Raw genomic sequence first — 13,278 nt, forward strand, 5'->3', positions numbered from 1 at the left:
TGTTTAACAATGTGCTTATATTTCTTTTAAGATTAGCTATCTGTATAATATGCAGTTATTTCACAGTGAAATTTAAAAATATTACCATAATGTTTTTCTAATACATTGAATGCTTTATTTTGAGCTGTTTCTGTTATGTAACTTTAAAATTATTATTTCTTCTATTTTCTTAACATACAACCTTTCTTTTTCACAAGTTGGGGGAATATCAGTGTATTTAAAAGGAAGTCTTACAAACTACTGGCCTCACTTAGAAGCATCATAAATATGTGAAAAAATGACTATTCATATTATATAAAGATTATAGTTTAGTGCTTTTGATCCAAATATGTCTAAAATCTTCATGCATTTATGGCTCATGTTTTCTATGTGAACTTATTGACAGGACAGGAGAAATAAGAATCCTTTGACCAGTAAGGGATAAATATAGAAAGTGGAATACAGGTTTCCTTATATTCTATCTTCTTTCTTTAGGTTGTATTTGGAAGAAAACTATGACACATCTAATTTCTATTGTCTAGCAACATTAAGAGTTCATTATATTCTCTGAATATTGGTTTAATTTCACATAAAATATGGATCAAAATATTAATGAGAAAATGGTTTTACTCAAAATTTGCATTTAATAATCATGATATATGGCTAGTCTTATGTGAATAAGTTAGTGATTATGGGTGATAATTACATATTTACATATTAATAAGAGATAAACTTGTCCAAAAGGAAGATTCTATATCCTGGTTTCCTTACTATTGTTAATGAAATAGATAACTAACAGCTTTATATTTTGATTATATTTCATTGAGAATTGGTTTAAACATCATAGCCTAGGACAATCAACACTGCCTAACTATACAAGGAATTTCTCATCAATTTTTAAGATTTTTTTTAACAGGCTTGAGGGAATTATGGCACTGAAATTAAATGTAACATCATCTGTATGATGTAGACATGCATTTTTTTTTTGGTAGGGAGAGTCCGTAGTTTTCATCAGAGTACCAAAATGACTTAGGAATTAAAAAAATTTAAGAATCACAAATGCTGCTGCTGGTTTTTATGCTTGGCAAGTGACTGACACTAGAAGGAATTTTTTCCTTTTCTTTTTTTAGGAGTAGTTTTTCTTATACATTTTAAATCCCTTTTCCTTTCAATTTAAGATAAAGGAATAAGGTATTAAGGCATTTCTTTAATTTATACTGGTAATTTATTTTGAGGGAATGGGGCATCAAGGTAAACAGGCCTGCAATTAAACCATATAAATGAATTATATATAAATAATATCAGTGAATTATGTACATATGGATAATGAACTCACATTTGATATCTTGAGTGTTTTCTTTGAGGTAGGTCAGATGATGTTAGAAAACTTCAAGAGATTAATTCCTTAGCTAGACCAGATTTTGTAAAATATTATTTGAAAGAGATAACTGAGTAGTACTTAGAAATACTTTTTCATATTTTTAATCCACATTACATTACTTGCATGCTACCACTATAATTTGGTGCTATTTGAGGTGCAGATTTTTCACCAAAGAGAAAAATGCATGGCATTTTCTATAGGTGACTTGCAATTCAGGGAAGATTTTGGCACATTTTAAATAAAAGGATATCTAATTGGAAGAGGGGAGATATGAAGTGGAAGCAATCCTTTTCAAAAGTTGACCACAAAGACTAGTTAAATGTTTGTCACTATCTTCACAAGATCTTAATGAAGTTCTTGGCATATTGTAGGGTGCCCAATGATAGCTCTTATTATTATTACACAGATTCAACAGTGGCAAGAAGCAGTATTCTGAATAATAGAAACTAGTTCCATCGAATTCTACTTACTTTAATTCAAGCATGGAGATAATTGCAGTATTATGCTGTAAACCACTAGAGAAAACTGTTTTTCACTCTTGAATGAAATTATAATCACTATATCTCAACTATTTTTTGAATGTAGCTTATTGTAAAAAAAAAAAAAAAAAACTTTTGGACTGATTTTCTTACTGTATTGTTCTTCCATTCCTTCCCCAGTAAAATATATTTTAGCAAGTACATGTAATCAATTCTTTAAATAAAATGAGTAAGAAAATCAATAAATGTTTGGATTTTGTATCTGACTTGATATCCCCTTCCCTTTTAAATAATAATTCATTTGGTATAAACACATAATCAAATGAATTCACTCAAAGTGTCTTTAATGATTGCTTCCACTGTCATTACATCTTGTAAACTTTTCAGTGGATTCCTGCTTAAGTAATGCACCAGTTATGCCCTTGATAATTAGGAAATGTTCCAATTCAGCCAGCTTGTATTCCACGATCCTGAGGTTTACCAATATTCGCTTCTGTATTGCTATTGAGTGTGGGAAATTATTTAAGATATCCCGAGAGAGGTTGTTGACTGAAAGACTATCAGTATTGCTCCTAGGTGACCAAGAAGGAGAAGTTCTTACTAGTGCAAGAGAAGTCGAATTTGATGATGTTTCACCAGTGTTTCTCTGTAAAGGAAATTATACATATGTAGTTTATTGATTGTAGTAATTTCCAAATACTACCAAATAACAAGTTAGTTACAAAAATGAACTGACCTCCCCTAAGAGAGATTAAAAATGTGTTGAATGACCACATTGATTCAAAATATGTTCTGCCCAGACAGACTGAGAAAAAAAAAATCAAAGTAGCCTTGTTGCTCCAAAGTGCTATATGCTTTTGCTTACACTTCTTGGGCAGTCCAGTGGGTCTACATGTAGATGCTGTCTTTGACCCTTATCTAAAAGTACTTCATTTGCAACTTGAAACCAGGAAGTCCATATTTAAACATGAAATGCTGGTAAATGTCCAGAAAGCTCCCACAACGATGGCAGGAGAAGCGAACAGGAACACGGGGGTTGTAGAAATAAGAGAAGAAAAAGAAGTAGTTACAGATTCTTAAAATAGGTCATGGTGGTGGGGAATGGGAACTTTTAACTACACATTTCTTTCCAAGTGGGTAGAAAGGTAACTATATCACTTAATGATTTGGAGCTATTTTATATCAGTCCACGAGGCAAATCACTGACCAAAATGCGGGAATTGCGGAGCATGAGGATCAGGAAGAAATAAAAGTCTGGAGCTTTGTGGAGAGAAAAGAAGAATGATGACATCTCCCCTTAATTCTTATTTTATTATCTTTCTAGAGTTTTGCAAACATACTCCCTGATCCACGTATTCACCTAGCTTCATCTAGGTCCAATCTCTTACATACATACACCTTTACCTGATGTCGTTTTTTCCATAAGACAATCAAAAAGGCGAAAGTAACGCAGCTCAGTAGAAGGAAAAACGTGCTCATGGTTCTTCCTTGTCCACTTCTCTTTTCTCAGGACAGATGCACTCAGCTGGCAGTTGGGAATCAGGGGGCCGGTAGCCACCCGGCGGGTGGAAACCACGGCCAGAATGGTAGGTGCCTCTCACTACCTGGTGCGACTGGGATAGGCAATTCCATCGAGCTTTATGTACTGGAATGGTGTGAGACCTCATAATCGGTACGCATGCACGTGGGAGTAATACACCACAATCTGATGACGTAAAAACTAGCCTTCGGGAAGCCAGGAGGCACCTAGCAACCACCCACCTTGTTACTGTCTCAGGTCATTAGGAGAGTGAGAAATAATGAGGGAAATTGTGATTTCCAAGAATTTGAACCATTATAGACGTACAGACTCTAAATAGACTGGTTAAATATATGATATAAACAATGCTCTTCCCTCCTTTTTTCTTTAAAGTATGTCTTTGCTGCAGCCACTCCAAGTTTCATTTCAAAAAGTTCAGGTCTAGTGTGGTGGTGCATGCCTATAATCCCTGTGACTTGGGAGGCTGAGGCAGAAGGATCATAAATTTGAAGCCAGCCTTAGCCACTTAACAAGTACTTAAGCAACTTAGCAAAACCATTTCTCAAAAATAAATAAATAAATAAACAAATAAACAAACAAATAAATAAAAGGGCTGGGGATGTGGCTCAGTGGTTAAGCACCCCTGTGTTAAATCTCTGGTACAAAAAAAGTTGAAGAATAAGTTAGAAATGCACGGTAAAACATAGTTACCCACAAATTGTAAGTCACTGACATAAAAAGTATCTCCTCCACACTTCCTTTGCTATTTTAGGACTCATTCAAACCCCAGTCATATTGCAATAGTTAAATACATGGTTTTTAAAATGTTATGGTTTAAACAGTGATTTTAGGCACATTTCTGTCTATAAATCCTCATTGCAAGTTTGTATTAAAGGTATTTTTAATACCAGGCTTTTTTATTTGCAAATGAGGAAAAGATTCAGGTTTTAAACTCATTCATAGCTAGTAGAAAAACAGGAATGCTTGGAGTTTTGAGTTCTGAGATAAACTCTTCCATTCCTTCACTCTCGTTCACATCCCCCAAACCTCCATCTCCACTCTGAGTTGTGTGCATCAAATATTTAATATTTTCCAACAAAGAATTGAAGTGTATTTTGATTAGCATTAATGAGAGGCAACAGACACAGGAGTCATTGCACTAGAAATGTTAGATGTGTTCAAGAAATTTATTTAAATGTGGAAGAAAACACTAAAGAACCAGAACTAAAGACAATAACCAGGCAATCTCAGGGTGAATGTTAAACTTCAATCACTAACTCTGCTTGAGGAACAATTCTCACCTTCATATTGGTAGGAAGGAAAGGAATTGCATTTCATAAAATACTGTTTTCTAATGATTGGTTCAAAGTTTAAAGTTTTATTAAATCAACAAATATGTACTAAATACCTATGTACTGGGCACTGTGTTATATTCTGGGAATAGGATCATGTGCAAAAATAAAGTCCACCTGGAATGTGTGCTCTAGTATGGGAGACAGATATTAACCAAATACAGAAATTAATGTAAAACTGCTGGAGTATGAATGATAGCAAGAAGTACATGGTGGCATGGGAACTTATAAGATATGGAATGCAAATAAGAGTAAGATCCTGGCTTTATGGTTTAATCAATTGGGTGAAGTAACCAAGTATGGAGTTGCTGATCATGAATTTGGTTTGGGACATGTCAATTATGAGCAATTCAAGACATGAAACATTTGATCTCAGAGAAATAATTGAAGACAAGAATTTGTTTTTTTTTTTTTAAATGAGAGAGTGAGAGAGGAAAGAGAGCGAGAGAGAGAGAGAGAGAGAGAGAGAGAATTTTTAATATTTATTTTTTAGTTCTCAGCGGACACAACATCTTTGTTGGTATGTGGTGCTGAGGATCGAACCCGGGCCGCACGCATGCCAGGCGAGCGCGCTACCGCTTGAGCCACAACCCCAGCCCCAAAGACATGAATTTGTTAGTCATCTGCATGTTCATGATAACTAAAACTCTAGATATGGAAGAGATTCCCTAGGATGTGCAAATAGAAGTCAGATTAGAATAGAGCCTCGAAGGATTTTAATATTTAATAACTGGGTAATAACACTTCTATTGGTGTGCTATTATGATTGTCTTGAATCTAAATTTCTTGTTTCACTGAATAAAATTGAAAGAAGCCCACTAATCTTAATCAACAGAATTTTTAATTTTGATTGTACCAATATCCAAAGGAAAACTTCAGATTTCTTGGAAAGTGATTGTGTGTGTGTGTGTGTGTGTGTGTGTGTGTGTAGTGTAGTGTAATGTTTGGTTAAAAGACTAAAACTTTTAACCAATTAAAGTGTAATGTTCTGTGGCAATACTTACATTTGTATCATTGTGTAAACATCACCACTAACCATCTAAAACTTTTCATCTTCCCCAGCTGAAACTCAGTATTCATTAATCCATTTTTTTCTCATTTTCCCAGATATGGAACAACTGTCAAAATTTAAATTGAGCAACAAATATAACATTGATGTTAACTTTGAAGAAATAATGGGTTTAGAGGTCTATTCTTTTGAGAAAAGTAATAAGTGAAGTGTTAGAGTGTTTGAACACACACACAAATGTACTGAATGTATCTGAATCTTTTTCCTCATTTGTAAAAAAAGGCTTGGTATTAAAAATACATTTAGTACAAACTTGTAATGTACACACACACAAATATGTGTGTGTGTGTGTGTGTGTGTGTGATTCACAGCCTATTTTAATCCACCCATGTCAATTTCATTGACATATTCATAGAATTGAAACCTTAGGACTTAACAAGTTGAACACTAACTTCCTGTTCTACTCTCCCACAAGTCCCTAACAACTAGCCTTCTGCTTTCTGTATTCTGCTTTCTGTATCTATTAATTGGACTACAATAACTACTTCATATAAGTGGAATTGCATAATATTCATATTTCTCTGAATGGCTTATTTCATTTAGCATGATATATTCAAGGTCCACCATGTGGCACATGTCAGAGTTTCTTTTTAAGACTGAATAATATTCCATTATATGTATATACTATGCTTTGCCTTATACATTCATCCATCTATGGACACTTGGGTTATTTACATGTTTTAACTGTTGTGAATAATTCTCCTTTGAACATGGAGATAAAAATGTCATCCATGTTAGTAGGTTTTGTGTTGAGTTGTAGGAGTTTTTTTATATGGTCTAGATATTAATTTGACATCAGATATATGATTTGCAAAGCCCTTCTCCCTTATTGTAGGTTACTTTCTCATTCTATTGATCATGCCCTTTAATATACAAAAATTTATCTTTTTTTGATAAAGTCCAACTCCTTTTTTTCTTTTTTATTGGTTCTTTTTATTTTTACATAATAGTAGAGTCTATTTTGATAAATTATACACCTATGGAATATAACTTATTCTAATTAGGGGCCCAGGCTTGTGAATGTACAGGATGTTGGGATTCACTGTGGTGTATTCATATATGAACATAGGAAAGTCATGTCAGATTCTTTCCACTGTCCTTCCTATTCTTATTGTTTTAACCTTCATTTTATTTATTTATATGTGGTGCTAAAGATTGAACCCAGTGCCTCACACATGCCAGGCAAGTGCGCTACCACTGAGCCACAACCCCAGCCCCTGTCCTTCCTGTTCTTTTCCTCCCTTCCTTCCCTAAATTTCCCTTTGTCTAATCCTCTGAACTTCTGTTCTTCCCCTTCCCCATTATTGTGGGTTAGCTTCTACATGTCAAAGAACACATTCTCCCTTTGGTTTTGGGGATTGGCTTATTTCACTTAGCATGATAGTCTCTAGATCCATTTACTGGCAAATGTCATAAAGTCACTTTTCTTTGTGACTGAGTAATATTTCATTATGTATTTATACCACAGTTTATTTATCTCTTCATCTGTTGATAGGCATCTAGGTTGGCTCCATAAGTTAGCTATTGTAAAGTATGCAGCTATAAATATTGATGTGGCTGCATTACTGTAGTTGCTGATTTTAAATCCTTTGGATATATACTGAGGAGTGGGATAATTGGGTCACATGATGGTTCCATTCCAAGTTTTTTGAGGAATTTCCATACTACTTTCCAGAATGGTTGCACCAATTTGCAGTCCCATCAACAATGTGTAAGTGTACCCTTTTCTTCACATCCTAGCCAATATTTATTGTTATTTATACTCTTAATAATTGTCATTCTGATTGGAGTGAAATAAAATCTCAGTGTAGTTTTAATCTGCATTGCTCTAATTGCTAGAAATTATGAACAGTTTTTTTTCATATATTTGTTGACAATTCATAGTTCTTCTATGAAGTGCCTGTTCAGTTACTTTGCCCATTTATTGATTGGGTTATTATTTTTTTGGTGTTAAATTTTTTGAGTTATTTATATATACTGGAAATTAACACCTTATCTGAGGTGTGGTTGGCAAAGATTTTCTTCCATTCTGTAGACTCTCTCTTCATGTTCTTGATGGTTTCCTTTTCTATAAAAAAGCTTTTAAATTTGATACCATCCTGTTTATTGATTCTTGTTTTGGTACTGGGGAGCAAATCCAGGGGTGTTTAACAATAGAGCCATATCCCCAGCCCTTTTTTGTAATTTATTTTGAGACAGGTTCTCACTGAGTTACTCAGGGCCTTGCTAAGTTGCTGAGGCTGGCTTTGAACTCATGATTCTTCTACTTCAGTCTCCTGAGCTTCTAGGATTACAGGTGTGTGCCACCATGCCTGGCCCATTTATTGATTATTGATTTTACTTCTTTCAATTTAGGAGTCTTGTTGAGGAAGTCAGTTCCCAAGCCAACATTATGGAGTTGGGTCTACATTTTCTTCTAATAGGTGCAGGGTCTCTGGTCTAATGCCCAGGTCCTTGATCCACTTTGAGTTGAGTTTTGTGCAGGGTGAGAAATAGGGGTTACATTTCATTCTGCTACATATGGATTTCCAGTTTAGCCAGCACCATTTGTTGAAGAAGCTATCTTTTCTCCCATGTATGCTTATGGTGCTTTTATCTTGTATGAGATGACTGTATTCATGTGGGCTTTTCTGTGTGTCTTCTTTTCTCTTCCATTGGTCTTCATGACTGTTTTGATGCCAATACTATGCTATTTTTGTTACTATAGCTCTGTAGTATAATTGAGGGTCTGGGATTGCAATGCCTCCTGCTTCACTTTTCTCACTAAGGATTGCTTTGGCTATTCCGGGTGTCCTATTTTTCCAGATGAATTTGATGACTGCCTTTTTTGTTTCTATGAAGAATGTAATTGGTATTTTAATAGGAATTGCATTAAATCTGTATAGCACTTTTGGTAGTATGGCCATTTTGACTATATTAATTATTTCTATCCAAGAATATGGGAGACCTTCCCATATTCTAAGGTGTTGTCAAGTTCTTTCTTTAGTATTCTGTAGTTTTGTAGTTTTTAGGGGAGGACTTTCATCTCTTTTGTTAGATGAATATATATATTTTGTTAGAGAATATATATATATATATATATATATATATATATATATATATATACTCTTGTGAATGGGATAGTTTTCCTAAATTCTCTTTCATCTGATTAATCATTGGTATATAGTAATGGAATTGATTTTATTTTTTTTCTTGCCTGTACTTTGGTGTCATACCAAAGAACTCACTACCATATCTAAGGTATGAAGTTTCTGTGGTTTAAAAGTTTTATAATTTTAGCCCTAACTTATGTCTTTGATCCATTTTAGGTAGGTTTTGGAGATCATATCAGGTAAAGGTCTAGCTTCATTCTTTTGCATATTAATATCCAGTTTTCCTGTCACCATACCTTGAAAAGTCTGTCCTTTACTTTTTTGAATGATTTTGACATCTTTATTAAAAATTATCTCTGTATCTGTATGTTAGGGTTTATTTCTGAGCACTTTGATCCATTCTCTTGGCCCATTTGTTTGGATTTATGTTAGTATCACATTGTTTCAATTACTATGGGTTTGCAGTACATTTTCAAATTAGGAAGTATGAATCCTCTTATTTTGTTCATGTTCTCTAGAGTTTGGGTTATTTGGTCTCTTGAAATTCCAAATGATTAGTGCTCTATCTGATGTGTTTGTGGTAAAGATTTGCTCCCATTCTGTAGGCTCTCTATTCACCTCACTAATTGTTTCTTTTGCTGAGAAGAAGCTTTTTAGTTTGAATCCATCCCATTTATTGATTCTTGGTTTTAATTCTTGTGGTATGCAAGTCTTATTTAAGGAAGTTGGGGCCTAATATGACATGATGGAGATATGAGCCTATTTTTTCTTCCACTAGGTGCAATTTCTAGGTTCTTAATATACTTTGAGTTGAGCTTTGTGCATGGTGAGAGATAGAGGTTTAATTTCATTTTTTATATGTGGATTTCCAGTTTTCCCAGCACCATTAGTTGAAGAGACTATCTTTTCTCCAATATACTTTTTTGGTGCCTTTGTCTAATTTAAGATAACTGTAATTATGTGGGTTAGTCTCTGTGTCCTCTATTCTGTACTATTGGTCTTTCAGTCTATTTTGCTGTCAATACCATACTGTTTTTGTTACTATTGCTCTGTAGTATAGTTTAAGGTCTGGTATAGTGATGCCACCTGCTTCACTCTTCTTTTTTTTTTAAAGAGTGAGAGATTAGAGAGAGAGAGAGAGAGAAAGAGAGAGAGAGAGAGAGAATTTATTTTAATATTTATTTTTTAGTTCTCGGGGGACACAACATCTTTGTTGGTATGTGGTGCTGAGGATCGAACCTGGGCCAGACGCATGCCAGGCAAATGCGCTACCGCTTGAGCCACATCCCCAGCCCTTCACTCTTGTTGATAAGGATTTTTTTAGCTATTCTGGGTCTATTATTTTTCCAGATGAATTTCATGACTACTTTTTCTATTTCTATGAGGAATGTAACTGGGATTTTCATTGGGATGGCATTGAATCTGTATAGTGCTTTTAGTAGTATGGTCATTTTGACAATGTTAATTCTGCCTATCCAAAAACAAGGGAGATCTTTCCATCTTTTAAGTTCTTCCTTAATTTCTTTCTTTAGCATTCTGAAGTTTTCATTGTAGAGGTCTTTTACCTCTTTCGTTGATTCCCAAGTATTTTTTTTTTTGAGGCTATTATAAATGGGGTGTTTTTCCTAGTTTCTCTTTGAGGATTTGTCACTGATGTACAGAAATGCCTTTGATTTATGAGTGTTGATTTTATATCCAGCTACATTGCTGAATTCATTTATTTGTTCTAGGAGATTTCTGGTGGAACATCAGATAGAGTACTAATCTCTAGGATATAAAAGCACTCAAAAACCATAACATCAAAAATAAATAATCCAATCAATAAATGGGCCAAGGAACTCAACAGACACTTCTCAGAAGAGGGTATGCAATTAATCAACAAATGTAGAAAAAGGCTCGACATCTCTAGCAATTAGAGAAATGCAAATCAAAACTACTCTAAGATTTCATCTCACTCCAGTCAGAATGGCAGCTATCAAGAATACAAACAATAATAAGTGTTGGTGAGGATGTGGGGGAAAAGGAACACTCATACATTGCTGGTGGGACTATAAACTGGTGCAACAATCTGGAAAGCAGTATGGAAATTCCTTGGAAAATTTGGAATGGAACCACCATTTGACCCAGCTATCCCATTCCTCGGCTTATACCCAAAGGGCCTAAAAATATCATATTACAAAGACACAGCCATATCAATGTTTATAGCATAACAATTCACAATAGCTAAATTGTGGGACCAACCCAGATGCCCTTCAGTAGATGAATAATATGGAAACTTTGGTATATATACACAATAGAACATTACTCAGCATTAAAAGAGAATAAAATCATTGGATTTTCAGGTAATTGGATGGAGTTGGAGAATATAATGCTAAGTGAAGTTAGCCAATCCCAAAAAACCAAGGCTGAATGTTTTCTTTGATGTGAGGATGCTGAGTCATAATGGTGATGGAAGGGGAGCATGGGAGGAATGGAGGAACTTTAGATAGGGTAAAGGGGAGGGAGGGGAAGGGAGGGGGCAAGGGGGTAGAAATGATGGTGTAATGAGTTAGACAACATTACTGTAAGTACATGTATGAAGACTCAAATGATGTGAAAATACTTTGAAAATAGTGCTCTATATGTGTAATATGAAATGAATTGCATTCTGCCATTGTATATAACAAATTTCAATGTATTAGAGATATAATCATATGCTTTTCTTACATGATCACAAGATTATTATTAACATGTTTCCTAATACTAGCATATACTTTCATCCTGACAAAAATCCATGAGGTTATAGTTTCTTCTTTTTGATGCCAAATTCAGTTTGGTGGAATTTCAGAATTTCTGCATCTATATTCATGACTAAGACTGCATTTCAGGGTTCATTTTGTATTATCAGCGTGAAATTTTTTAATATCAAGATATTCTGGTTTCACAATTGATTGGATAGCTTTCCACGTTGTTTATCCTTCAAAATAGTTAAGAAAATAATAATTTTCTAAGAAGGTTGAAAAACTCTTTTTTTCTATCTTCATTCATTATATACTGAAATACTCCAGGAAGAACTGGAGATGTTTTGCTAAAACTTCTATCAGAGGATAAAGTATTACTAAAACAAAATAAATGATTTGCATAAAAAAGAAATTCCAAATGAATTTTAGAAATAAATTTTGCAATGGAGTTTTCAATTTTTGAAAGAAAAAAACTCCATTAGTGTTTTGATAGGGATTTCATTAACTTTGTAGATTACTTTAGGTAGTATTCAAACTATCTTAATTATTAGAAGTTTTCCAAACCAATAATATGGCTTCATATTTATTTGCACTATCTTTTAAGTTTTAGCAATAGTTTGTAGTTTTCAGTATACAAGCTGTTTACCTTTTTCATTAAGTTTATTTCTAAGTGTTTTATTCTTTTTGAGACAATTTAAATGCACTTGCTTTCCAAATTTTGTTTGGCAGATTTCACAAGATTATAGAAATGACAGTTTTTTTTAGTTGTAGATGGACACGATACTTTTATTTTATTTATTTATCTTTATGTGGTGCTGAGAATCAATCCCAGGGCCTCACACATGCTAGGCAAGTGCTCTACCACTGAGCCACAACCCCAGCCCAATGCCAGTGATTTTAGAGTGTGTGTTTTACATTTTGAAACCTTGCTAAGTTCATTTATTATTTCCAAGGGTGTGTGTGTGTGTGTGTGTGTGTGCGCGCGCGCGCGCGCGCGCGCGCGCGCACATTTGTGTATGTGTGTGTGTGAGAGAGAGAGAGAGAGAGAGAGAGAGATTGATTTAGAGCTTGCTACTTATATAGCTTTATGTCATTTCAAACAAAGATAATTTTATTTATTCATTCATTCATTTATGCCTGATTGCTTCAGCTAGGACGTTTAGTACCATGTTGAACAGAAGTGGTGAAATAGGGCATCCTTACCATTTGTCTTATCTTAGAGGGAAAGTTTTATTTTTCACTGACTATGACATAAGTTTTTCATTGACTATGACATATGTGAAAAATATGGCCATACATTTACTATGTTGAGATATTTTTCTTTCATTCCTAGTTTGTTGAGTATTTTTATTTGGAATGATTATGTGCTTTTTGGGGGGACTTCATTCTGTTAATGTGATTTTATTACAGTGATTTTTATATGTTGACCAATCCTTACATTCCAGGAATAAATAACTTAGTCTGGTTTATGATCCTTTTAATGTACTGTTGTATTTACTTTACTAACGTTTTGAAGAATATATTTTTTAAAAAAGTGGTTTTAGTTTCATAGCAAAGTTGAGTAGGCTGTACAGATATTTCTCATATACTTCCTACCCCCTTTCATGCATATCCTTCCCAATATCGACCCCCCACACCAGAGTTGTACTTTTTTTTTAACAAATGATGAAAGTATGTTAACACGTCT

The 13,278-nt window shown here is 34.1% G+C and overlaps 1 protein-coding gene across 1 annotated transcript; it reads right to left on the reverse strand.

Annotated features, from left to right (window-relative positions):
- Nucleotides 1–2,182: 2,182 nt before the first annotated feature.
- On the reverse strand, nucleotides 2,183–3,318 carry CT83 (cancer/testis antigen 83; the record flags this gene model as incomplete). The annotated part of the gene is made up of 2 exons (XM_081277638.1): nucleotides 2,183–2,485; nucleotides 3,244–3,318. The coding sequence occupies 2 exons, from the start codon at nucleotides 3,316–3,318 to the stop codon at nucleotides 2,183–2,185; spliced, it is 378 nt and encodes a 125-aa protein (XP_081133764.1).
- Between the last annotated feature and the right edge of the window lie 9,960 nt (nucleotides 3,319–13,278).

The sequence above is a fragment of the Spermophilus citellus genome, assembly GCF_964194105.1.
Source record: "Spermophilus citellus genome assembly, chromosome: X".
Lineage (NCBI taxonomy): Eukaryota > Metazoa > Chordata > Mammalia > Rodentia > Sciuridae > Spermophilus > Spermophilus citellus.